This window comes from Eretmochelys imbricata, chromosome 8, assembly GCF_965152235.1.
Source record: "Eretmochelys imbricata isolate rEreImb1 chromosome 8, rEreImb1.hap1, whole genome shotgun sequence".
Lineage (NCBI taxonomy): Eukaryota > Metazoa > Chordata > Testudines > Cheloniidae > Eretmochelys > Eretmochelys imbricata.
In genome coordinates this window covers 47141646-47169147 of record NC_135579.1, presented here as the reverse complement: position 1 = coordinate 47169147, position 27502 = coordinate 47141646, and the positions used below count along the sequence as shown (strand labels likewise).

General features: G+C 44.4%; 2 protein-coding genes across 6 annotated transcripts in view; one reads left to right on the top strand and one right to left on the bottom strand.

The window, feature by feature from the left end:
* FIRRM (FIGNL1 interacting regulator of recombination and mitosis) overlaps window positions 1–17185 on the top strand; it is a 32032-nt gene extending 14847 nt beyond the window's left edge. The window contains exons 11-24 of one of the 3 annotated variants that reach the window (XM_077824164.1): window positions 1276–1424; window positions 2474–2603; window positions 3752–3938; window positions 4884–4966; window positions 6635–6686; window positions 7463–7552; window positions 8833–9018; window positions 10392–10514; window positions 13073–13168; window positions 13643–13756; window positions 14213–14317; window positions 14726–14806; window positions 15704–15817; window positions 16738–17185. In XM_077824164.1, the coding sequence (XP_077680290.1) occupies window positions 1276–1424; window positions 2474–2603; window positions 3752–3938; window positions 4884–4966; window positions 6635–6686; window positions 7463–7552; window positions 8833–9018; window positions 10392–10514; window positions 13073–13168; window positions 13643–13756; window positions 14213–14317; window positions 14726–14806; window positions 15704–15817; window positions 16738–16923 (1696 nt within the window). In that variant the 3' untranslated portion in view covers window positions 16924–17185. The remainder of the gene's footprint in view (window positions 1–1275; window positions 1425–2473; window positions 2604–3751; window positions 3939–4883; window positions 4967–6634; window positions 6687–7462; window positions 7553–8832; window positions 9019–10391; window positions 10515–13072; window positions 13169–13642; window positions 13757–14212; window positions 14318–14725; window positions 14807–15703; window positions 15818–16737) is intronic. The other 2 variants (XM_077824167.1, XM_077824166.1) reach the window with 2 other exon arrangements.
* Window positions 17186–17319: 134 nt separating this feature from the next.
* The window catches only part of SCYL3 (SCY1 like pseudokinase 3), a 31455-nt gene continuing 21272 nt past the window's right edge, over window positions 17320–27502 (bottom strand). For all 3 annotated transcript variants that reach the window (XM_077824168.1, XM_077824169.1, XM_077824170.1), the window contains exons 10-14: window positions 26979–27166; window positions 25908–26079; window positions 22900–23058; window positions 21176–21900; window positions 17320–17979 (exon numbers count right to left, since the gene is read on the bottom strand). In XM_077824168.1, coding sequence (XP_077680294.1) covers window positions 17920–17979; window positions 21176–21900; window positions 22900–23058; window positions 25908–26079; window positions 26979–27166 — 1304 coding nt within the window. In that variant the 3' untranslated portion in view covers window positions 17320–17919. The remainder of the gene's footprint in view (window positions 17980–21175; window positions 21901–22899; window positions 23059–25907; window positions 26080–26978; window positions 27167–27502) is intronic.

Sequence of the window (27502 nt, the reverse complement as noted above, 5' to 3'; positions counted from 1 at the left end):
ATTTTACCTTGAACCAAGGCTAGTTTGAGTTTTAGCTACTAGAAAGCATTTTATCTGTATTTCTCTTGTAACGATTTCTGACTTTAATACTTATACTTGTACTCACTTAAAATCTATCTCTTTGTAGTTTAATAAATTTGTTTTATTTTTTAACCAAACCTAATCCAGTGTTGTCTTTAAACTGAACTGTTTGGGTAAATCCGGTTAAAGTAGCAAACTGTTGGATAATATCTGAACTGCCCAGGAGAAGCTGGACAGTGCAGAACACACATTTTGGGGACAATCCAGGACTGGGAGTGTGTTGGGGTCACTCTGCAAGTAGTAACCAAGTGCTGCTGGAAGCCAGTATTTGGCTGGTGTTTGCTGACAAGCTGCTGGCATCAGAGTTGCTGGACCATGACGGTAGCTACACACAGATACTGAAGGGGTAACCTGCCTGCTGTTTGTGAGCGGCCCAGGTTGGGAGCTACAGCAGTGAAGCATTGTGGGGCACCCGAATTTGCAGGGCAGGTGGTGACAGAATCCTCCACTGGTCTGGATTGCACCCCAGAATGTGACAAGTAGGTTTTCACTTGATGCCCTCTCCCTCTCTGCTGCTTTCTCTCACTCTGTTTCCTCTTTCTTTTTGGTCTCAATCTCTTTTTAATTTTTTGTGTCTCACTTATTCTTCCTAAGTTTTCATTTCCTGCAAAGCAAAATGGCGTTAACCTGTTATCACTAACCTGCAGGCTGGTATGTTGGTACTCTCATCATCTGGAACAAATTGAATCTACAAATGTTTCCCTTTGAAGTTTTCCACTCGTAGTCACTTCTGCACCTGTTGAGTAAATGCCTCTTTGTATGGACTTTTACCACTTTTCAGCAGAAGCAGATTGGACAGTTTTTCTTATTGTGTTTAATAAAATACAGGCCTTCAGTAGTTGGTTTAAAGGCAGAATATAGTGACGTGCTCACCATTTTAAAATACATTGTTAGATATAAAGAAAAGGAATACTTGTGGCACCTTAGAGACTAACAAATGTATTTGAGCATAAGCTTATGCTCAAATAAATTTGTTAGTCTCTAAGGTGCCACAAATACTCCTTTTCTTTTTGCGAATACAGACTAACATGGCTGCTACTCTGAAACCTATTGTTAGATATGAAACGTATGCTTCTCTTTGCTTGTATTGGTAGATCTGTTAATCCACAATAATAGTAACTCACATTTTTGTCTCTTAATGCTTATTTGAAATGCAGTGCTAGTGAGTACCTCTGTACTTTCCTCCCCCCGCAGCAAATTTCCTCCTAGTCTGTATGCTTCGGTGATTTCAGAGGCCCATCAAGATGAAATAGCCAGGGTTTTTCTGGTGGCACTGGACCCTCTCATTCACCAGCTTCTTCCCTTCAGGCCTTTTCTGGAGCAAGTATTAAGTGAAAAATTAGGTAGGTTTAAAAATATTACTGCCTGTGTTTCATAGTACAGTTGTGTCATCTCTTAGGAATAGAATCAGGTGACTTAACTTTTTGTGCTTCACTCGCTATACAACAGTTCTGCATATGTCATAATGTTGGTATCTTATTTCTGTGGAGTAGTTTTAGTAATGGATCCTAAGTAATACTTTAAGGTACTAAAGGATCTTCAGCCAATTGCAGCACTAGGTGGGGTGAACATTGCACAGCTCATAAAACAACATAAAAGGTTCTTTAACTCTATGACCGTTATTCTGCGTGCACTGGGAAAATTGCATTAAAACACTGATTTGTTATATTGAACAAATCTAAGATGCCCTTCTGACACAAAAGTCGACGCAAAAGTGGGCTGGCTGAAAATGTTCTGCCAAAACTGTTCTTTGATGGAAAAATTGGGGTTTTGACCCCCCCCCACCCCCCGTGTCTTTTCTATGGAAATTTTTTCATCAAAAAATTGCAAGTTTTTCCCCCCTGGTTTTCTGCCAAACCCAAAATATTTCAACCAGAAAATAAAATATCTCTGAAATGCTGTTACAGTGCATCCTGGGAGTTGTAGTTCAGGTGTCTCATGCTCCCGTTCTCCTCTGTGTGCTATACTGGGCTACCCCAGCCAGCCTTCATCTTCCCTGATGTATACTGTGGCCATGCGACTCTTGTGGTGCGTCATGGGAAATGTCGTCTGACCACAGAGCCAGGGCCATAAAGGAGCATGGGGCACTCTAACCACAACTCCCATGAGGCACTACAGTAGCATTTCTGAATCAGAATTCTTTGTTTTGTGGATAAAATATTATGATTAGTTATTTTTTGCTGAAAACATGAAATTTTCTCTGGGACTCCACTTCCCCTCCATTTTCCAACCAGCTTCATCTCTTAGTGACTTTTGAGCTTCATTAACAATTGATGTGCTTTTCACTCAGTCTTCTGTTGTTAATCACTCGCCCTAGCTTAGTTTTGGTTCCATCAAAAATGTGCCTTACAAATGCAAATATACTTTATATTTAAAAAAAAATTCCCTGCAGATCTTTCTCCTGAGTTGCATCTGCCGCAGTGTCATCTTCTGGTTACCATAATGGACAAGCTGCCCTCTCAGCCTGAGGATGTGCAGGATCTCTGGACCACAGGAAGCCAGTTCTCAGAAGAGGTTCCCAGGTAATTTTTGCCGACAGCATTCAAGCTGCACAGGCAGACATGGGGGTTCAGGTACAAGAGGCCCCTCAAGCTAGCAAATCAGTAGCATTAGTAGGCTCTGAGGGCGCACTGTCTGATCCTTGGCCAGATGTGCTGGTGGATGTGATGTAATGCCTCAAGGATGCACAGTACAAAGCAGAGATGCACTGGTCAGTTGAGGGAAAGGATGGCCTTCGGGCGCATGCAAGAATGTGGAGGGCCCTTGGGTTTGAATTTTTTTTAATCTCCAAAATCGGTCAACTTTCCCTCAAGTCAGCATGTTTGTTATTTCCTTGTAGCAGGCATGCCATTTACTGAGCGCCCCCTCATGGCCAGAGGTGCCTCAGCAGTGCCCTGACTCTGTGCTCCCTCTGGGTCCCTTTAGGATCTCCCCGCATTCTTTCTCAGGATGCCCCCACCCGCCACCTGGGGTTGTGTGAATAGATGAAAGTAGTTCACAGTAGTTCTCAGTGTCCCCAGAATAAAGTTAATTACAGCAACACAAAAGTTCATGCTCACTTCCCTCTCTTTTACTGTACGCAGAGCTCTTATTCTGCCCCATACTGTTGTTCACGGAGTCGCCGATTCTGTCCTTCCTAGTGGGAGCTCAGTCTCCTGGCTCTGTCTTCTTTCTCCCTGTCAGCTCACTCTCTGTTCTGAGAGAGTGAGAGGAACATATATACTGCGCTCCTTCGGAGATCTTCCCCCTGATCGGTTAGGAGAGAGGGGCCTGCCCAATCCTATACTACAGGGCTTCTTGTCCTGCCCCTTAAAGGGACAGTCACTGGATTTTTCTTAACCAACTATTAATTCCCCAGGATCGCTTCCTTTCTTCTTGCTACAGGGCCATTTCCAGGGCCTCTGTTTATTCCAATGTCCCTGGAACAGGATCTCCTGGCCCCCTCTAATTGTAAAGGGCCAGTGTACCTTGTTACAGCCCCAAAAGCCTCTGCTAATCACCTGAGTTTATAAACAGAAAGTTAATCAGAGTTGTAAATCTGTTACTGTAAAGATATTTGTGTTATTGCCACAGCTCCCAACAGGAGACAAGAAGGAGCTCCCCTAGCTGTTTGTTCTTGGGATGTGAGGTGTGGACAGCAGTAACCCCACTCTCTTTCATTGTTCTGCAGGCTCTCTTTGTTCTCAGCCCTTTTTCTCGGTTTCCAGCAGTGCTCTGGTGAGCTCTCTCTTCCTGTTTGTTTGCCGGGAGTGATGGGTAGTGGACAAGCTGAGGTTCCTGTCACCCTGTATCACCACCTTTGCGTCCACTTGTGTGCCTTCATTGCATCCACACCCCCATCACACTTTCCTCAGCTGGTAGGTTGGTTTTTGGTTTACTCACGATCACCTTTTCAGCTGTTTCCTTCTGGTGGATTTTAACTTTTTCAAAAAGTGTTGCTTTACTTCAGAAGGCAGATACAAGGCAGGTACGACTGCAAATGTGCAGCATATGTCATTACCAAAAACAACTATATAAACATGGTTGGAGACCTCAGTTGTATTAGAAACCTGTTTATAAAACCACAAAAGGAGCACAAAAATGCAGCTTCTTTAAAAAAGCTGTTTAGTACTTTCTTTTAATCCAAGTTCTGAAGGTGATCACCTCCCTAAGACTGAGAAATTCCAGCTGCAGATTTTATCTCCTAGAGGATAGGACGTCACAACTACTGTAACAGAGGCTGAAAGTCTTTTCGTTCTCCACCTTCAAAAAAGGATAGAATTATCATGAAAAATATGTCCCTTTTTTTGTCAAAAATTCTAGCAAAAAACTTGACCTTATTTTTTACTGAAAATTTTTGAAATTTGAAAATGTTCATCCAGCTGTTGTAAATTTTCACACATGGCCAATGATTTTGGGCCCATGTTAAAAATAAACCTAGTTTGCTTGCTTGTCTTTATAACTGAACATGCGATATTAAAGCCAGTTTGCTCCTAGACATTTTAACTGCACAAACTGACAAGTCTAATTCTATATGCAGTGTAGTTGTAGCCATGTCAGTCCCAGGATATTAGAGAGACAAGGTGGGTGAGGTAATATCTTATATTAGATCAACTTCTGTTGGTGAGAGAAACAAGCTTGACCTGAAGAAGAGCTCTGAGTGGCTCGAAAACTTGTCTCTCCCACCAACAGAAGTTAGTCCAATAAAAGATATTACCTCACCCACCTTGTCAGTCTAATTATGTGTCACACAAGTAAGTGGATTAAAAGTAGAGAGTAAAATTGCAATCTGTTCAGAAGTGCCTTCTCTATTCTTTCCTCAGGAGCATGCTCTGCTGGATGCAGTCCTTGGTTCTAGTATGATCACCTCTCTACTGGCTATGGATTCATGGTGCTTCCTGGCTCGGTAAGATACCCAATTATTGTAGGGCAAGGAGCAATGCACTGTATGGTTCAGGCTGCATGAACGTTTGCTTCCTAACTGCATGGTTTGAATGGCTCATAATTCTCAGACAGTTTCACTTGTAGAGCAGCCATGTTCTAGGGTTGGTCTATACTCAAAAATGTAGCTTATTTTGGAAAACATGAGCAGAAATGGTTCAGCTGTTTTTCCAACATGAGGGGAAAACGTACTTTTATAAAAGATTTCTTGCCATTTTTTTCCTAGCAGCTCTACAGTGGAGGACTGTGGGTAGCAAGTTTAAATGTGCCATGGAAATGGCCATCTGAGGAGAGAGAGCCTTTAATGCTCCATGATGCTTTATTTTGACTTGTTTGCATTGAAAGTCTTTGAAGATCAGTTTGTTCATATGTACAATATTTTGCACAGGGTTTTTTGCTAACCTTGTAAAGTGTGCAGCTAAGGGGAGCTCTGCTTGTCTGCATAGCTAGTAAAAGTGTGTATTGTGTGTGTGGATAGGCTGAAGGAAGGGGATGAGAAAGACTTGAGGGAGGGCTCTTGCAATGCACCTCCTCAGCTCGGCAGCTGCTAAGTCTCTCAGGAGAGGGGCTTTCTGTTACAGTCTTTGTAAAGAGTGTGCGACACAGCATTCTGGTGGGATCTGGCCAAACTATTGAATTTCCATGTGGGACTGGCAAATTTTGGCAAGTCAACAGAGCTTTGAAATCCTGTAACGTGGAGGTGATGCTGCTTTTAGGGGTATTTTTTCTTTGAAAAACAACCCAGCCTTAGGAAATTCCATACCAAAAAATCTCCAGCTAAAGGATGTTAATATTGTACAGCTGAGCACCGAAGTCACAATATGCCACTATGGCAAGGATGCACTTGCCACTTAAAACTTTCCCCCTTGTGCACATGCATTGTGCATCAGTGTTTAAAGACAAGATCACAGACGGTTTCTCAAACAATATATTAACATAACATTTTTCACCAACCTTAAATATATTTCACTAGAATCATGTAACTTTCATTCCCATATGTTTACACTAATTTCATTGTTATAATGGTCCAGTGTATCTGTATCAACTTACACATTTTATATAAGTTCTCTTCACTCTACAACACTTACTTTAATTTATTATTTATTTGATTAACATCAACAGTGTGCATTTATTATCCATGTACTATGCATTATGTATACATGTCTTTTTTTTCTTCTTCTTAAATTGCAATCATGGTCAATGCTACACTGGTGTATAATGGTCCTGTGTTTTGATCTGCAAAAGGTGGGTCGTTCACCGGACCCTCGCTAGAACACACGTCTATATAGCGTGAATTCACATATAACGCAGTCGCAGCCATGAATCCCAAATTTAATTACTTTAATTGTAATTCATTTTTACGCAGTCCCCGCTATAACGCGGTACCATGCATGGGTCCCAAATCCCACGTTCTAGCGAGAGTCCGGTGTATTTCCTTTCTTCTCTATATTTCTTGATTCTCTGGCCACAGAATGGCTTTGGAATTTTCTCCTGGCAAATGAAATATACATAGGCCTTTAGGAAAAAAGCATTTCTCTGCTTTGTGTGGCAGAGTGTGAACTACTCTCTCCGACCAAGCAGAACAGGGCAGATGTGCAGATTGGCTTACTGACCTCTCTCTGTTACATCCCAGGTATGGAACAGCTGAATTGTGTGCTCATCACGTCTTTGTGATAGCCCATTTGGTGAGTAGTGTGGCAGAGTGTGGTGTATGCATGTACGTGTGTGTGTTTCGGCAGACAGGTTTTCTGCTTTTCTTGAACAGATCATACTTCCTGCATGGGATAGGGAGTAAGGAGACCTGAGTTCTAACTTCCATTCTCTGGCAAACTTCATAAGTGACCATGGACAATTTTCTCATCCTCTCTGTGCCTCATCTTTGCCATCAGCAAAATGGGGAAAATCCTTCCCTCCCGAGGGTTAATAATTAGCACTTGTTGCACTATAAATATATTCAGTGGTGATGTAGGTAAACAATCTGAAGGAAGGGGTGAGAAATATACAGACACTGCAAAACTAATGTAAGAGCTGCTAATTTAGGAGTTACTATAGTGATCCTATATGATAAATTAGAGGAATGGACAGAGCAGAATTCAATGAGATGCCCCAAGGATAAATAAGAGCAAAGTAGCATACATATGCAATAAAAATAGCACCGTGAAGTAGAAAACAGTAAACCAGTAGATGGCCTGTAATGCAGGGAAAAACTTGACTGTAATGGTGTTGAACTACCAGTGATCACTCATTGGGATGTTTTGATTAAAAAGGGAAATGTAATCTTCAGTGTAAGAGGAGAATTTGTTGCTGCCTAAACAGAGGCCCAATATTAATTTTTTAGGTCATATTCCTGAGTCACAGAAGTCTTTGAATCTTTGAAAATGCCGACCTGTAGGATTCATGTGCTGGGAGCAGTGTCTTTTTCTTAATTTGCTTAGATCAATTCCCTGTTACCCTAATTCAGATAAAGTCTTGCCCTGGCGAGTGTTACCAGCTCTCTGTCTTGGGGGTCCTGCTGAGGCGTATGCTGTTCTTGATGGCTCCAGACCACCAGGCAAGTATAGCACCAATTTCTCCAGTTTTCTGCTAAGCCAAATAGAAATCCAACTGGCCTCCATTAAAACACCAGCCATCCATTTTCAGTTCACTGGAAACAGGAGGGTGGAGCAAACAGTAGTTTCTTGCCATCCTGATGTTGTGAGATGATAAAGCGGAGCAAAAGATAACATACCAATACAGAAAGGACACAGGGGGTTACCTTAATATCTAACTTGACCCCTGTGCTGTCCTGAAGTGCCTTCTCTTACCACTTTAGTTCTTCCTTATTATCAGTCCAACTTTGCTTTGAGTTTGTTGTCCTGTTTTCCCTGTGTTTTAGGCTGTTTCCCAGTTGAGAGATGGTGAGAGTTAACTCTGCTTATTCTAATAATGACTAGATCACTTTTGAGTCACAGTATAAAGGAAGACCACAGCTGAACGTATAAAGTTTAAAGGCACAATAGGAATGGTAGTTGCAAATAAATAACAGTTAAATAGTAATAACAAAAAACAACAATGCTGAGGTAAATTAATAAATAGTACACAGGAAATCACCAGGGTAAAAAGGATACTCAGCTAACTGGTTTAGTTCCCTGGGAATCAGCCTCTACATGCTTCATAAGAAAAGGCCAAAGAGCAAAACATTGATTTTGTCGGTGTTTCGTATGAATATGCTCCTCTATGGTATGTCTGCACCAAGCTTTAAAAAAGCAGGTGTCCTGTGTGGGAATGGTGGCATTTCCCTACTGAGCTGCAAATCTGTAAAAAAGTCAAAGGGGATCAACCTTGGTTGCTGCAAACTTTTGGACTAAGAGTTAAAGGGCTGACCCTGCAAACCCTGAGGCACTTTTAGAGCTCATGGTGAAGTCCATTGGTCTGCTCACATGGATAAAGTTACTCAGTCTGTAAATGTAAGTAGGAGTGGGCTCTTCAGTAGTAGGGAGATTGATTAGTGACGGGGAGCCCAACAGCAGACTGCTTTCCATGGGGAATTGTTCCCCAAACGTCTGTGGCCAGATCTTCGGTTATCATGGATCCAGTGACTTCAGTGGAGCAAAGCAGATTTATGCTTGCTGAGGATCTGGCCCCTGTTCTTTGTTGCTGTCCCCCCATATGGTTGAGAGTACCATTTGCTGAATCACACTGCCTCAGTAGATCACTCTCACACACCTCATGTGGGGCTCCTTGTCAAATGTCAAGAGTAGCACAAATCAAGGTACTGTTTGTAGGTTTTGCACCTCATCACTTCCAGGTTTTGTCCTGATCTCTTTAATTAACATTTACTTTGACTTGCAGGTGGAGTTTACCCAAAAGTTTCCTCCCAAAGAAGCAGAGAACCTGCCCCTGTGGCAGCGTATTTCTCTCAAGGCCCTAACTCCTGATCTTAGGAAACGTGCGGCACTCCAGCTCTGTGTGGTGGGGCTCGCACAATGCAGGCAGTGGCTGAGCGGCAGGCGCACTCTGGGAGAACTCCCACCTGTGGTAAGGGAAGGTGTGACTCTGTTCATTAAACTTAGAGCTCCTAAGTGATAAGGAGCCTATTGTTACTCTGGCCCTGCTTGTTTATCTTCCCCTATTGTGCAGCCTTACAATATGTTCAGATTGCAAGCTCTCTGGAGCAGGGAGTGTCATTTTATTATGGGCAGGTCTACACTACAAACTCGTATGGCACAGCTGCACCAATGCAACTGCACTGCTGTAACGCTTCTGGTGAAGACACTCTAAAGCCGAAGGGAGAGAGCTCTCCTGTTGGCTTACTAACTCCACCTCCCCAAGAGGTGGTAGCTCTGTCGGCGAGAGAAGCTCTCCTGCCAATATAGTGCTGTCTGTATGGGGGGAGGGAGGGCGCTAAGATTGGTGTAGCTACGTCGCTCAAGGGTGTGGATTTTTCACACCACTGAGTGAAAGTTATAGCGAAGTAAGTGTGTAGTGTAGACCTGGCCTATTCATGTGTACAGGGTGTAGCACAGTGGGGCCCTGATCTAGGCCTGTAGGAGTCACTGCAGTACAATATTATGAAAAGATCTACCTTCTCCCCTCTCCCCCAGTAAATGCATGCTAATAATTCTTAGTAGCAAAAATGTCAGATAATGCGTGTGTCAAAGGGAGAGCTAAGTTTCAACTTTTGACCAACTTTCCAGAGGGCTGATGATTACTGAACAGCTCTGGCAGCCACAGTGGGAGCTACTGGCTATTTGGCATTTTTGAAAGGCAGGTCGCTCATTTAGGTGCCCAAATATGGAATTAGGAACCTAACTTTAGACTCCTATTTTTGAAAATCTTTTGGATCAGAAAGAGCCCATCTTTGGGCATGTAGTGCCTCCCTTGCAACGTTGTGTTCCCGTCTTGTGTGTCCGTTAACAATAGTTAGCGAAAGCTCTGCGGATCAATACTTATTTTAATTACGTTTTGATCTCTTGCTGAGCATACATACAATGTTCTCGCTTAGACTTCTGGTGTGGTTTCGGCTAGAAGATTTCTTTAAGTGATAAGGGGTCTGCTGTTCTCGGAGGCTGCCATACCTGAAAGACAAGCACTGTTTTTTCTTGACAACCTAAGGAGAGTTGAGTGTGACTGGAGACCTCCACCTAAAAGGCCAGCAATTCAGGGTTCTGCTTCCTATGTTTCTGTGGTGATTGATAAGGCCGCTAAACCCTCCCCTCCTTATTTGCGCAGAACCGCTACTGAAGTCAGTGGGAGTTTGCTCTGTGAAGGGTGGCATGAGTTGGCTTATAGCTTGGTGGACTAGCAGAACTACATTACTGACACATTGGGCCTCTTGTGAGGCTTTAGTAGCTGAATCCAGCAGGCCGGATTTTTACCTTGCTCCTGACCCCTCTCTCCATCTCTGCTAGAATGTTGCCCTCTCTGTCTTGCTGACTGTGTGCAATTCTGCTGGTGAAGCTCTGGAGGCAGGACTACAGGCAGCAGTGCTGGGAGCTGCTAGTCAGCTCTGGGCTCTCCTCCAGGTCAAGCAGGTGAGAGAACTCAGTGTTCCAACAATGTAAGGCAGCGCTACCCTGCAGGACCCAAGGTGTTCCACCATTTGTGTGTTACCAAGTCATTTAATTGGGTTGGAGCAGCTCCCTAAAGTGCAGTGCAGCTGGGTCCCTGTGCTTCCGACATCATGGTGTCTGAGCCATTGCCAGTGCTTTGGGGACTGAATTCTTCCCACAAGCACGTTTGCCCCCAGTGATATGTAGCTGGAACTGCACGTGTAGTGATGAGTCATATTACTCCATATCAGTTTTAGGTGGACTGTTGTCTAAAACGAGTCTAGAAAGGGGACTGATTCCCAGAAATGGGGAAAACACAAATTAATAGAACCAGATGAACCAACCAATGGGGATAATTTAATGACCTTATTTTACTAAGAACAAACAAAGGTGTAATATAGGATTTCCTTGTGATGAGAATTGCATTAATTCTGGCTCTGTTTGGCGCTGAACAGCCTGCAAAAGCAGTATTCTGAGCTCAGGTGAGAGATGTAGTTGTACAGAAAACAGAACATCTTTTGTAGAAACGATATGTTTTTAACTCCTTGCACTGGTGAAAAAAGAATGTAGAGACATTTGATGAAGTCAGAATTTCCTCTACAGTGTTTAAATCTACGGATTACTGTTTTATCTTCCAAGATCTAAATGTATAAGGGCAGATCCACAGCTGTTGTAACTCAATGTAACTCCACTGATTTTATTTGAACTGTGGGAAGACTATGACTTCAGTGGACTTATTCCAGTTTATACCAGCTGAGGGTCTGGCCCATGTGTTTTTAACCCACTACTAATGTGAATGAAAACCACTGCCATCTGGAGTAGCACACCAAAACCGAGGGCCTCCTATTGGTCTGCAGCAGAAAGTTACCAAACCAACATTTCCCACGAACAGTGTATCTTGCTGTTTTTGAAGGTGCAGACAGGGGAGTCGTCATGGTTTGTGCTCAGATGTGGGGGGAGGGGAGAAATAAATATTTGCCAAATGGTTATGGAGAAAATAGGCTGAGAGACATCTTACTTTTTTGGTTTCTGTGAGAGGGGTGGGATACAAATGCCATAGATTTTTAATAAAAAATATCAATAGTAGAGTATCCTATAAAATGCAACCATCCTAAGCAATTCTTTATTCCTTCTTTTTGATTATCATGAAGATAAGAGCAGCTATACTGGGTCAGATCAGTGATCCATCTCACCCAGGATCAGACTTCTGATGGTGGTTAGTGCCAGATGCTTCAGAGGGAACTAACAAAACAGGGCAATTATTGAGTGATTCATACTGTCGTCCAGTTGCAGCTTCTGGCAGTTGGAGGTTTAGGGACACCTAGAGAATTGGGTCCATCGCTGGACCTATCTATCCTACAGGAACTTAGCTAACTCTTTTTTTTTTAACCCAGTTATACTTTTACATTGGACTTGCCAGAGTTTATGCTTCTTTCTATTTTCCTCAGTAGGATTTGACTTCCAGTTTTTAAAGAATGCCTTTTTGTCTCGTAACTGCCTCTTTTACTCCGCTGTTTAGCAATGCTGGCATTTTTTTGGTTCCTCTTCCTGTTTTTTTTAATATGGGGTATACATTTAGTTTGAGCCTCTATTACGATGTTTTTGAGTAGTCTCCGTAGAGTTTGCAGCCATTTCACCCTTGTGACTCTTCCTTTTAATTTTCATTTAACTAGCTTTGTCATTTTTGTATAGCTCTTCAGTTTGAAGTTAAATGCTACTGAGGCAAGTTTCATTGGTATTTTCCATCTTACAAAGATGATACATTTAATTACATTATGGTCACTATTACCGAGCGGTTCAGCTATATTCACCTCTTGGACCAGATCCTGTGCTCCACTTAGGACTAAATCAGGAATGGTCTCTCCCCTTGTGGGTTCCAGGACTAGCTGCTCCATGAAGCAGTCATTATTGGTGTCTAGAAATTTGATCTCTTCATCTCGTCCTGCAGTGACATGCGCCCAGTCAGTATGAGGATAGTTGAAATCGTCCATTATTATTGCATTTTCTGCCTTGCAGCCTAATTGTCCTGAACATCTTGAAATCACTGTCACCATCCTGGTCAGGTGGTTGATAGTACTTTCCTACTGCTATACTCTTATTGTTCAAGCATGGCATTGCTATCCATAGAGGTTCTGTGGTACAGTTTGATTCATTTAAGACTTTTACTTCATTTGAGTCTGTGCTTTTTTTCAAAATAATGTCACTCCTCCACCGCATGACCTACTCTGTCATTCCTGTGTATTTTTTACCCTGGTATTACCATGTCCCATTGACGTTCCTCATTCCACTGAGTTTCCACAATACCTAGTATATCAATATCCTCACTTAACCCCAAGCACTCTAGTTTGCCCCTCTTAGTATTTTAGACTTCCTGCCTTCCTCACTGCTTCTCATGGGGATTGTATCTGCGATGGTATTTGTCTGAAGTTAAATGCTTTGGGCACAATATTGCAGTCTCACGCTTTTTATAAACCAGTTAAATTGCCCTGTAAACAGAAATGCTATGATGCTATATAATATGTCCATCTGGTCTGGTGCAGGTCTCAAGTCAGCCATGCCTCCAGCAGACACTTTGCTTGCTCCTTCCACTGCTGGAATTTTTCATCCAAACGTTAGACCCTCCATTGATAACTCAGGTAAGAAACATCTTTTTGGGCAACCTACCTCATGCATGCTGGATCTTTGTTATTAAATGAGATCACATCTAATGAGTCGTTTCATGGTCTGATTTCTACTACTTAGCAAGAATGAAGAGTTCTTAACTTTATTTTGATTCCTTCCTACACTGTTTACATGGCTTTGCTATGGTGTTTGCTACACATTGGTTAGCATCACTTTTGGGACTCTTGCAGTCCTTTTTTTCGCTGAGCAGCGATGGTGTCTGATATATGTTTCTCTTTCAAATACACTTTGGGCTTTTATGTAAGGATTCCATTTAACATTTTGAAAAGCTCCGGGATACTTGCTTTTGTTCCATTGATGCATCTATTGTCCTGATCTAACTCTCTCTAGATGTGAATGAACTCGGACTTGATGGTCATTGCAATCCTCCATTGAACAGAGTTTTTGTCTTATTTGATGGGGCTTCATCCACATCTATTTTCCTGCAGGTGTTTGCAATGCAGGCTTCCCTCCTTGAGTTGGATCCCCCAGATCATGTTCGTTTGGCAGCACTGGATCTGCTCTCTTCTGTGGGGCAACTGTTTATGCCACAAGAAATCCAGGTAAATGCACTGGCGGCAACATTTTGTCCTGAGCCATTCGTATATATTATTAAGGGGTTGTGTTCGTGGAATACATAGTACAGTGCACTGGACAGTGGTGCTTGGAGACATTTATTTTCAAACCAGGACAGAATACTTCCATGGCAGTTTTATATTCCAGTGAGTCTGTTTCTGTTACTCTCATTGCCTGTAGGATGGTGGGTGCATTCATTTGTATATTATTTCCCAGGAGCTTGATAGAAGGGCTGATGTACACAAAACCCATTCTTTCCCATCTGGAGGTCAGACATGTTCTCTCTTACTATGTTTTTTTGCCAACCAAGCCTGTTGTAGACTTGCTCAACCTGTAGACTGTAGTCTTCTGACTCTGGAATATTTCTTTAATGATGAGTTGGGGGGCAGGATATGCCGATTAACCCTCCACAAAAATCTGACTAGTGTGCGCTTCCCTTTCAGGGGCAAGTTATACCCAAGCTGTCCTATCTCTTTACCTCTCTGTTGGCCGACAAGACTTGGCTGATTTACCAACACGCACTGGAGGCATTCACTCAGTTTGCAGAGGTAAGAATGGCACCACATTGGATATACACATTTAGCTCTGTTAATATTTCCTTGTATATCAGTTTCTCTAGCGTCTTAATTTTTGTTGCTCTTCTCTGAACTCCCTCCGTTTTGTCAGTGTCTGTTTAGGAGCAAAATGTTTGACACTGACCTCAATATTCCATTTGCTATGGTGCAAAAATAAAAGGATTAACAAAATGCAGGAGAAATACAGTGGCCCCAGGAAGCGGAAGTGAAGGAAGAACAGATTTCCAGTATTATTTTAAATACCACACATAAACACACACATCCTTTTAACACAGAACATTTTTCAGATTGTTTTGTAGATGCTCTACAGTTCATCTTTATTATGGCTGCATTGAACATTAATATACTAATCAACTTTTTCTTGCTCAAAACCTTTGACAGGCAACAAGGCATGAAGATGTAGTTCCTCAGTGCCTTAATTCTGAAGAAACTAAAAACAAAGTTGTTTGCTTTCTGGCCAAGGTATCTTGAATTATTTTACTGTTGTCTTGCTTGATAGAGGAGGGGCTCTTTCCCACAGTAAACTGACACAAGACTGCTGTAACTGGAATCTGATGATTGTCTAGAATGATGAACAGTGATGGCAAATGCTGTGCAAGTTTCCACCACAGACTTTCCCAGTGCTTCTCCAACTCTGATTTATTAACATCTCCTGCTATTCCCTTCTTGAGTACAAGGCGACTAAATTGGCTGGTGCTTCAGGTAAGGTGAAGAGGCATCCACTAGTGAGATGACAGATCGCAGCTCCGGGGTGCAGAGGCAAAAGGCCAGGTTCCCAAGCTGCTTTGCTGCGTGTGTACCAATTAAAAGGGGCACCTAAATGAAAATAACTGACTAGCAGAGTGCATCTATTTACTTCACGCAGCAGCCTCCACAGAGAGTACTGAGAAAAAACTAATGAAAGGATATTTTGTACTTCCTAGAGGATGACTAGTAAATGCACGGAACTCATGACCATTAAAAGGTGAAGAGTTTTCTCTGCTGTTAACAACCCTGTCCCCCTTTGTGCCAGCTTTCCCCTGGACAGCAGCACTTCAGAGAGGACAGTGCAGGAGTTTTTGCCCATTGTACCGCATAGGGGAGAGGCAGCAAAGCAACTGCTACCTGCTAATGTTATACACGAGGTGATGCTCCAGCATAGCTGTTGTAGCCCACGTTAGACTGAGCTGTTTGCCCAGCCTAGCTCCATACGTTTGCTGGTTGAAGCCTTGCTGAAGAACTGCACTTTCATGTAATCTGTTTTTTATTTTGTAAAGAGTATTTCCATTGCCACAGTGTAATAGTGCAAGGGCTGGAGTCATGGAGGCTGGAAATGCTGCTGAGTTTGCTTAGTTACCTCTCCTGTGGCTTTTCCCTCAGACAAGGCAAGGAGAGGAGACAGCAGAAGCAAGGGCAGAACGTGTGAAACAGGAAAAGGCCATCTGCAGCGCACACTTGCTTAAAATGGATGGCGAAGGGGGCTCAGCATTAGAGGTAGGTGCGTCTTTGAAAGCAGCTGGACTAAGTTTGTATTAGTCCTTAGCCGTGCCCTCATCCATGGGGAATGGCGCTGTCCTTCTCCCAGCGCTTGCTGTGAAGAGGACACACCCACCTGCTGCACTTCAGTGCTGGGCTTTGTACTGCCCTTGCCACGGCCTTGAAGGGCTGAGTGAGAGAGCTGGGGGAGGCACCTCAGAGGAGCTGTGAAAAGCTGGGCTAATCAGGACCCCTGGCTTAGCCCAGTAGCCACTGGTAGTCCCATCCAACCCCTGCAATTGCTGCTAGCCCTCAGGTAACAGGCCAGTTTTCTAAAGGTTAAGGGGGTGTTTGACAATACAAGGCTGTCAGGGGCAGGGATGAGAAACAAACCCCTGTCTGTCGAGCTGAGCAGAGCACTCCCTAATGCTGAATTTGTAGTGTACCAAATACAGCAAGGCTTCCCATAAATGGCTGAGCTCAGTGCAACACAATACTTCAGGCACATTCAAGGCTAGTTCTTTTGTTCCTAGCTGATTAACACCTGTTAGACTGTCATAAGCGAGGACTATGTGATTTCATTTCTACGTAGGGAGGATTCATTTCTCTCCCTTCTCCCCCAGTTGTTACTAGTGGGGGGTTCAGAACTGCCTTATTGCCCTTATTCGCTCAAGGAGGAGCATTGAAAGGAGCTCTGTCCAAAAGTCAGGAGCCCCCATGCCTGTGTTAATGGGGATACTAAACTTTATATTGAACCAGTAGATGAGACATAAAACTTTGTTAGGAGCCTCAGAGTTTAAACCTGCATGAAAAATCCCAGCTGAAGGGGCTTACGACACTGCCTGGTTATTTTTCATCTAAGAGGTTGAGGATTTAGCCTGTATCATAGTGGGATTGGCAGTAAATAGAGGTTTAACATCTCGTGTTTTAATCTGCAGCCTTTAGCAAAGAGAGCTTGTCACTCACCCTCTGAGGAGCAGTACAAGTCTGCTATAGATGCTGCAGAGAGAGCACTGGAAGCTGTGAAACTGCTGCTGCAGAAAGGACCATCTCCTGCTTGGCTTGCAGTGAAATTAGAGGCTCTACAGACAACAGTAGCCATCTTAAGAAACAGTGTACGGTAAGGTGTTAGATGCTGAACAGCTCTGCTGGAAAATGAACAAACTGAAAATAAGGGGAGTTACCTGTGATACCCTTCTACAAAACACAGATTTTGATAAATGTGCCTGCTGTTAAGGCAGAAGGCCAGTCTTCCAAAAGAGTTAAAATGAACATCTTAACCCTTCCAACTAACTGACTCCATGCTGTGTAAAGGAGCTGATTTCATGTGCTGCTCTAACTTGGACCAGGGAAAACTTAACAGGATTGTGTTGTAAGAGAAAATGGACCATAATTGTCCCTGTTTTGTATTAAACCGATAACAGTGAATGCATGAATAGTTTGTGTATTTTAAAACCAAGGTTCCATTCTCTCATGGAGACTATATGCACCTGGGCTGCTATTCCACTCGGACACTGTACTGATCTCTTGAAAATAATCTTTATTGGTCAGGTTTAGGAGCAGAGTGAATTTAGAGTATGATACAGTGTGTGTTAAACACTCTTTCCCTGTAATGGTCTCCCAGCCATCCATTCTGGTAGAGCAGCAATAAATAGGTCATCCAAGTAAACTGTACAGTCTACAATCACTACAGTTTGTATCTAAAAAGTTAAAAGGAGCCCCTCCACTGTGGCTTATTTTTCTAATAAAAAGAAATGGCATAAACATTAATAAAATTTATCTGAACTAATGCAATTTTCATTTATTTTCAAGAGTTTTCTAGAGCAGTGATGATTCCTGAAACAGAAAAGTATAAATCACTCTTCTTTTTCAGCTCCAAAACACAAACGATTCAAGCTGTTCCAATTTCCGCTAGCCAGTGCTATGCACCTCACTTGTACATATGGCTTCAGCACAGGCTGGAAAAGGAGCATCCTTGTACAGGAAGATAGGCTGCACTGGGATCTTGCTTAATGCAAGCGAAAGTGCCTGCCTTCCTGGTAAAATAGTGTTGATGAGGTAATAATCTAACACATCATGGAAGCAATAGGCCATCGATTGCCCTTGTCTTTTCCCATCCATCACCAGTTAGTATCTTCCCAGTTCAACTCTTCCTCTTCACCCCAGCCTGCAGTTTCAGCCTAGAATAATTACATAAACTGTATCAGTAAGAACATACCAGATGACAGTCGTGCAGAGCTCCACCCATCCCTGTAAAATAAATAGATACATTAACCCAACCCCTGAGAACTATTGCAGACATCAGTGGGGCCTACTGCCCCCTGCTCCTGGGGGAATTCCTGTGTGGTTCAGAGCTGGCTGAGAGTTGGAGTTCTACCTCCCTGAGCCAGGTTTTTGGTAATCCTCTGACCTTTTGAGTAAACTGCACAGCTAGTCAGTTACTAGCTGGAGCAGCAGCAAAATGAATGTGTTATAATGCCATGCACCCCTTCCTGTTCCTTCTGCCAGGGCCTGATAAGGGGGAGAGAGACAGTCCTTTCCCCAAGGCCACTAGTACCAGAAACCACCTCAGCAGACTCAACAAGAGAGAGTAAGGTTTGCTGGGCTACCACCAACTCTCATCCTAAACCCCAGGCAGTTCCAAATCCAGCATCCTCCATTAAATCTCTATATAGACATAGTATTCCTTTCATAATGAAAGTGCCTCATCCCCATTCTAGAAGAGCCCCATAGACATAGTAGATGAAGCAGTATGTGGGCTGAAAGTAACAAGGGGTTACCAGCTACTGCTTACCTAACTCAGTGACCAGACCTATCTGTACTTTGCCTACGCTGAGCACCCACAGGTACTTGTGACAATTTTTTCTAAGCAGAGCTCAGCTGTTCCACTGCTAATAATTTACTCCCTGTGGTACCAGAAAAATAAGCAATCATCTGCTATTTTTAGAAACAAACCATCTCTTCCCCTCAGAATAGTTCAAAGGAAGCACTTGAAACACTGCATTAAGGAGGTGCTGTTGGTAGGCAGTTAAAACATCAGCTGCTTTAAAATGTCACTTCAGGTGAGGTTTTAACTCCCCTGGAAAGCTCTGGTAAAACAGCTTTGCAGAGAGGTGCTATGCATCATTTCTAAGCAGCTGAACCCTCCCACCCCAGAGGCAGGAACTCATATGCTACAGACCGGCACCTGGGTTAGCCCATTGAGCCAGGCCGTGCAGCGGACGCACTGGCCATGCCCATCACACTGATGCCTGGCTCATTAATACATCCCTTCCCTGCAGTTTTGTGAGGAGCCACCATGGAGCTCTGCACTAAGATTCTCCCCGTCTTAGTCAGGTCAGCTTTTTGACGGTTCCCCCCACTCCCAAACTAAAATAAAATCCTTGTGCTGCAATCATTTGGGACTTACAGTGGTTCAGCCACTCACTGGCCTGAGACCCAGCAATGACTCCCTGTGCAGCTCACTGGCCTCTATCTGATAACACCTCCCAGGGGTGTTGTGCAGATAAATGCATTAAGTGCTCAGTTACTACGGTCAGGGGGCCATCTCAGTACACAAGATAGCAGTAGTTTCCAAAGATGGTGTGCGTTAAGCTAGCACTGGGCCAATCATTTAACAGATTGGGTCAGGTACTTTGCAGTTAAACAATGGTTTAAAACCACACTCTGTCCCTGCTGTGACTCTCAAATGGTAGTAAAGTACTATGGCAGCAAGGTGGGGTAAGAGCAGCAGTCCCCCTTCTCTTAGCATATCACTCAGCAGAGGAACACATGCTGTTATCACAAGAACCGTTACCTCTAAGCAAGGTGAGGGTCCCTCCTTTCCAAAGGCTGAGGAGGAAGGTGTCTATACACCTCGCTCTCCCCATATCCTGCATACACTGGTGGCAAATAGGGGATGTTCCCTTTCCTGCTAGCACTGGCTGTGTTTTCTCCTGCAAGGCAGCCTCTCAGTCCCCCTCAGCTCTCCTAGCATCACCACTGGCTGTGACAGGGCACCCTGTTCGATTTCAGAGACAGGCTGTCTGGGGAGGGAGAACAGCCTTTCCTGCTTCTTCCCTTCTTAGGTTTCAGAGTAACAGCCGTGTTAGTCTGTATTCGCAAAAAGAAAAGGCGTACTTGTGGCACCTTAGAGACTAACCAATTTATTTGAGCATAAGCTTTCGTGAGCTACAGCTCACTTCATCAGATGCATCCGATGAAGTGAGCTGTAGCTCACGAAAGCTTATGCTCAAATAAATTGGTTAGTCTCTAAGGTGCCACAAGTACGCCTTTTCTTTTTCCCTTCTTAGGAGCACCCACAGCCCTGGACTCAGTCAGGTAAGCAGATTGTTCCACATGCAGAGCCATAACCCTGTCCCTCACTGCTGCAGAACATAGCAGCAGTCCTTAGACCCTGTGACAATCCATCAGAACTTCCAAGTCATATGCCCAGTTCAATAAGCAGCCTAGGACTTTGTTGTGATCTATCTGGTACATTATACAGGCATGTGATGACAAACCAGGATTACACACCACTCTACAACTCCGTACAGAGAATGCGCAGGTTTCTAGCATCACTGGCTACCATGGACAAGCTGTTTCTTCCCTCTATTCAGATCTTACATACCGTTTAAAAGGAAGAGTTCATTTGCCAGATGCATAGGCCCCCCACCCCTCCTATTTTATAGTAGGTTTATCTTTTAAAAGGGATTACAGAACTAATGAGTCCCAGAAGCAAAATGTCCCGTTTAATGCCATGCAGTTCATGCTGCAAACCACAATGTGCCTCAGCTATTGTAGCAGGACTGCTACAGCTGAGAGTGGAATTTAACCTCTTCAAATCTTTAGCAACTCCATTGAATCTACAACATCACTTATATTGAAGTTACCTGTCTAGTAGAAGCTGGGCTAGGACAATCGTCTCATTTCACACAGGCCACTAAACAGCCGCTAACTGAATCCGAACTGAAGAACTAGAAAAAGTTTCTATCCCTTTCCTAGTCCTCAAGCCACTGTGCCAATTTGTTTTAAAGGCCACAGGTTTACCCATATGCCTCTTATCACACATCTGCAGCTACAAGAGCTGATCAAACTGACAGTGCCTGATAAGAAGGGTCATTCAGCACCTCTACAGCAGTCAACTGATGTGCACCTGTTTCCCCACCTGCAAAGACTCCTTCCTCTCCCCCCATGTTATCCATGTCTATATGAAGCTGCTGAGGCGGCATGCACTGTGCCAGCTCCGCACAGATGACACGCTGCTGCTAAGGACTGAGGCACAGTGGCAGGGTTGTGCAGTGCCTGCTTGTATTATGCTTCTCTTGAAATGCCTTTTTTCCTTCTACAATTTGCTACATCACTCACTATAATTCCCCCTAAACCCCGTATTCTCACCTCAGTGACTTCAGCTGCTGCAAATTTGGATGAAAACTGGACAATCTGGGAGGTATCCTCTCCACCGGAAACTGCACTTAAGTGACTAAGAACAACCGAGTCTGTCCTTACTTCAGGTAAAATCAGGAAAGCTGCAGATGGTTTAATATCTGGGGTCATGTCAGCAAACCAGTCCAACTCAGGGTCTCGCACTGGTTTCCTCTTCACTTGGATCGTGAACTCTTCTCCTAAGCCAGACTCCCATGGAGATTTAGGAGACCTTTCCAGGAATGGTGTTTCTCTCAGCTGGTCTGGGTGGTCCCAGCTGTCATTGCTCCAGCAATTCACAGGGCTGGACATTGGGGGAGGACTCGGTTTGAAGCTTTTGGATTCTTTGCTCAGCTGAAGGGCACCAGGGAGTGGCCTCTGCACTTGGACTCCACCAGCTCTCGTAGCATTGAAGCTGTTTCCTGAGAACAGTTTAGGAGCATGGCTGCTGGGCTCAAAGTTGTCCGAGGGTTCCTTGACCACATTATGAACAACAACATAGGGCCCAGTGCTGCCATGTGGCTCCATAGGCCGGAGCTGTATGTTCAGAGTTTTCTGAGTCTCTGGCTCTTCGGACTCGCTCCAGTCTGGCCATTCCTCCGCTGGCTTTTCAGAAGTATTCGAAGGGCTCCTGCTGCTTCCCACAGTATTCATCATAGCAGGATCTCCATTCAGGGATAGTGGAGGGTCTTGTTCAACTGTGGAAGACACAGGAATTACACACCTGTTTTGGATGGTGCTAAATTGTGCCTTCCCCATAAAACTGGGAATGTAAGTTATACCTGGAACTCCCAACATGCCCTAACTTTATCACTAAGGAAACACCACACCAGCCTGCTGGCCTGAAAATCAGCTTGCTCAGAACAGTCACACTAGATCAGAACAATGCTCCACATAGCCCAGGGTGTTGCCTCCACCAGTGATCTATACTGGATGCTTCAAAGTGCTGCTAAAGGGGAAGGGAATGTAGGGCAAAAATGCCTCTTTGCCTCAGAAGCAGTGACCAGCTTCCTGCCTACAGTGGGAGGGTTACTAAGCTTGGTACATCTACCCAGCAAGTGCCCAGGGCCTGCTTTGAGTTGCTACTGGACGAAGGCAAAGAACTGAAACACAGATGGACATTTTGGATCAGCTTCCCTGTCTTCTAGAGACAAGTGTGTGAATGGTGCCAAGTGCAACTAGCTAGTAAGTCATGACAGCCTTCAGCTCATTGCTGGAGCTGCTCACCCACCTAGCTATGGGGTGGGAAGATCAGGGCACGTAGGAAATCTCTCTGGTAAAAGGGCCAGGGTGTTCAAAGGCAAACAGACATGTCCTTATGGGTACATCTCTATGTTGCTCAGCTTGCCAGCAGTGTCATTGTTTACTTCAGTCTTCTCAATTATCTTCTATCCATCCCCAGGCAAATCGAGCATTGAGAGCCCCCCTCCAGTACTCAGCTTTACAAAGGTTAAACCTACAAACTGTTCTCCTAAACACTGTGTTATGTTCTTCCTCTGTGTCCTCCACTCTCCCCGTTTCCTAGCTCCTTTACCTGTCAGGTGCATATGGCAGTGAGTCACTCAATTGAAAATGGCACCTCTGTAGCCATTTCAAGTCAGCAGGAGGCAGTGCTGTTGTGTTTCCACCAGAAAGGATATTCTTCATTAGTGTTTAGCAGTAAGGACTGCTCCAGTAAGAAAGCTCTGGAGGTTTACCTGTCTTTAAGGCCACCTGAGAGAGATTTCTTGGCACATGTTTCTCGCTGCTGAGGGACACGTTTCCACCAACGGGGCACTTGGGGAACACACTGGAAGAATTGTTCTGCAGGGGCTGGGAGAGCTGGCTTCTCTGGTTGCTGACATGAGTTGGAGAGTCTGCAGGGATACAAAGCAAAAACACAAAGGACACTCACTCAATAGCTGTGGCTCTGCTCAGAACAAAGGTACAAGAGAGATCTTCATTACGTTCAGTTGCCAGCATGAAACCCAAGATTGCCCACAGCATTGTAAACACACAAGCCACCTTCATCTGCAGCACAGAGATCTGGCTCATCGAGATGACTGCCTAGCATGCAGTGATCCAAAGGGATTCAAACCACATTGGATCAAGATGGAGGCTTGCAAGCACACACTTGTAGTAGTCATGGCTTGCACCTCTTATTCACCCACAATCTACTCCATTTTCTGCGATTTGGTGGGGTCTGCAGATTCCTGGCAACTTGCTAAGACAGCCTTTGAATAGGCAAAATTTACTTGGGCTCTACATTTGAGGTCTGGGTGCTTTGCAGACCCCTAGGTGAACGCAGCAGCCAACACTGCACTTTAATGAAGTGAAATTAATCCGAGCCCCATTCACATCCTATTATCATGCATCTAAGATGGCAAACAGTGTTTGTTTATCCATCTGTCTCCCCAACACAAGTTTCTGCTCTGCAGGGCACAGACAGTCACAAGGTTCCAGAGGGATTCTCCTGTTATCTCCTCCCTCGGCTCCTCTTTCCATGCTGCGCGCACACAAAACAAACTCTCAGCTGCCTCCCATAGGCTGTGACGTAAACCAGAACCAGCCAATTGAGGTGTTTCAGCACACAGCAATAGGCAGCCAGCACTGTTGCAAATGAAGCCAATCACTATGGCATTGTCTGTGTAACACTAAACCCTGGCTGGGTCAGCAGCAGTGGGGACTGGACCTTGGACCTCTAGATCTTAAAAGCTGGAGTTTCTTCTGCATGAGGTAGAAGAGCCAGGTCTATTTGCCAAGGCTGTAGCAGGCTCATCAGCCTCTATCTGAGATCCAGCCACCACTCAAGGTGGACAGAGCACCATACTGCGATTTCTGTCACCTTGTATATCTGCATAGGTGCAGTCCCCTAATGTAACAGACTTTACAGCAGTACAGTGTGATTTGTATCAGTGTGGCTTGTGACTATTCCTTCTGGGGTGCCACGTGGAACTGGGGTACCATGAGCCCACCTTACCCACCAGCCTGGGCTCCCTTTCAAACGCTGGTGCTGTGATAAATTGCCATGCTCTCCAACCTTGCTCTTTCATCAGCATACAGATAGGGACACACCCAGCTGCAGCTTCTCACACAGATGCTGAGATCAGCTCTGCATGGGAAGGCTCAGCTAAGGCACCTCCTAGTTGCTAAGGCACGCACCCCCCTCTGGAGTGCAAACCCAAAATTATACCGTCTTGCGCTGCACAGGCACCTGTACAGCGCAAGCTCATGAAAATTCACCCCCTCCCTCAATGTGGAGACACATGCAACAGCTTTCTGCCCCAAGTTATAATTTCCACACGCACTGGTTTTAGACAAAACAAAACAAGTTTATTAACTACAAAAGATAGATTTTAATTGATTAAAAGTGATAGCAAACAGATCAAAGCAGAATTCCTTAGTAAATAAACAAAACCGCAAACACTAAATAGGTAGGATATGAATTAGCTAATTCTTACCCTGAATGATAATCAGACTGGGAGATTCTTAAGAACCAAGCTTCCTTGGCTTTCCCAGGTTTTTATATACAGGCTACAATTCCCTCTAGCCTGGGACCATCATTTCCCCCAGTTCAGTCATTGCCCCTCTGGTGTTTCCAGGTGTTGTTGTTGTAGGGGGAGTGAGGTACCATCATGATATCACTGTCCCCCTTTTATATCTTCTTTCCACTTGCTGGAAAGCTCTTTTGCTGTGACTTGGGTAAAACAATTCCCATTGTGTAGTGCTATCTCTGAGAGGTTTCTATTGTACACAGTTCCTGGGGTAATCCTTGTGCTTGTGTGTATTTCCTCAATAAGCCATTAACATTGTTTGGCCTTTTTACAGTTGTACCTGAAAGGCTGCTTGTGGGTGTTTTCAACCTCACAACATGTTTCAACAATACATACATAACCAAACTTCATAATTTGACATACGGCAATAGCACATGTAATCCAACAAGATATTACTGTCTAGCAGATCAAGACTTTTAGAATGTTACCACCTCACAAGGCATACTTTGTACAAAACATATCCTAATTACATGACACTGGTGAATATTGGGATGCCAGGGTGTCACATGGCTTACTCCAGTTTCCAATCCAGGTAAGCTGCACCAGTGTGTAAATTGTGCTATTGTAAACTGCCTACAGTGCCGGAGGGGTTGTGTTAGTGTAGCTATGCAAGGCTGAAATACAGGTATAGACAAGGCCTACAGCTAACATCAAGACAAAACCAATTAGCTTCTGCTTTTTCTTCCCCCCATCAAGGGGGCAACAGATCAGTCACAAACAGTTAAAATGTCACAAGATCCACTGCTGCATTTAATACCATGTTGTACTAAAAGTCATAGAGCTAACTGAAATTTTAACTATTTAGGAGGGATTGGTTACAATACGAAGACTCCTCACTGTCCCTTTAACAAAATGGAAAGTTGTGGTTTTGTTTATATATGGCTGTTCCCAGTGAGGTCTTTCAACAGTGCCTTTGCCCCTGGTGGTTTAATTCCTCTACATCTCACTGGAGCAGCTTGTGGCAGGGACAAATCTGTTGCTAAACACGTTACCCCAGTTCTGTCTTTGCAGATCACTTTTTCACTGCTGAGGACAAGAGGCCCTTCACTTAACAGGCTTATCCACATGAAGGACTCTCCCTAGAGTCCCTTTCCAAGCAGTACAGGTAAGACTGGACAGCACAAACCAATCTCACTGTGCTGCAATCCCAAACTCTGTTTGCATTTACCTACCTGCTGGCGAAAGGTCTGTAGTTTTAGTGAAACTCGGTGCGGAGCGTTTGAAAATCTTAGTTCTTCCACCCCCCACAACCACTTCCGGTCCAAGCAGAGATACCAGAACTGCTAAGCCGTGCAGCGTTATCGCAACAATAGAGTCACTGGTATCTCGAAGGCCCAGTAGCACCTAGGACAAGAACACCAGAAAGCTATCAGAAACAGCAAAGAATCTGAGCAGCATTTTCTTTAGCTCTTCCATTAAAGATGTTTACAGCATGTTTCTGCTGTTCTTTCATCTAGACAATCATGTGGATAACCACTTCTGAAACTCACTATTAGTGTCATCTTCTCTCTGACAAACAAAATTCAATATGTATATCACTTCCTTGGGTAGGAAAGTAGTCTTACTCCCCACTAGCGTTCAAAGCCTGATTCATGTTACCAGTTAAAAAGGGTCACTCGTACTAGCTCCTTGTGAACACTGGACCGCTTTGCAAATAATTTGGCACAGTTCAGAATGATCAGTCATCTCTGCTCAAGAGACCCCCACAACTGAGATATTGGAGTGGCATAGGATGGAGAGGCAATGTATTGTCATAAGAGGGAGGTTGTAAGTCAAGCTTGATGTGTAGGAGTTGTGGGAGGGGAGGAAGGAGCGGTAGCCTAGCACTGGAATATCTATATATTCCAGGAACACTGGCATAGCTAGGGTTAGGGGGCAGGACTGGAATATCAAGGGGTGCTCCAGATCAGGACTCAGGTACCCTGGCGTAGCTAGGGTGAGGGGGCAAAACTGGGTTAGCGAGGAAGGCTCTAGCTCAGGATGGAGGTGAACTGACTGAGCTGTGAGGAGGTGCATGGGTGCCAGGCCTGGAATAAGTAAAGGGAGCTGCATGTCAGGGCTGAGATGCATTTGGCAGAGTTGGGTGTTTGGGGAAAGCTTACACAATTTGCCTGCACTGTGCTTGACTGTTGCCAGGACTAGGAGATCTTTACTTGTAATAAGCAACAGAGGCCATCCCAGCAGCAGAATCCCCACACTCTTGATACGCCATGTCCAGTCCCGTTGTCTGCCTCATCATTAACCTGTGGCAATATGATGTTTTTCAACTCTTCCTGCGTGAACAGTTCCGCGTAGGTGTCAATGTGAGACAGCAGCACCACTCGCACATGCTCTTCGTGGACCTCGAACAGCTTCAGCAGCACAGGAGTGACGTGAGTCTGGAATAGGGCTGGTGACAGCAGGCAGGTGGTCTCACTTTCTCCAATTTTATCTAGGGAAGAGTTAGAACATGGGACAGGCTACCTCCCAGACCAGAGACAACTCGCTTCAAGTTAAAGCTACTTACAGTTGCCACAACCAGGGGCCTATGGGCTTGAGGTCTGTCACCGAGGAGCCCGGTTTGAATCGTAGTCCTAGTGCCACGCTCTCTGGGTCAGCAGGAGCCAGGAATGCTGCAGAGCTAGCATGCTCAGGACATCAGAAGGGTGGGGCAGGAATGATTTGCATTGCTCGACAGTGACCTCTCTTGGCAGCTAAGGGCACACAAGTCCCTGTGGCTGCTTAGGCAAAATTGTGAAGGAGGAGGAGCAAAGAAAAGGCACAGGAA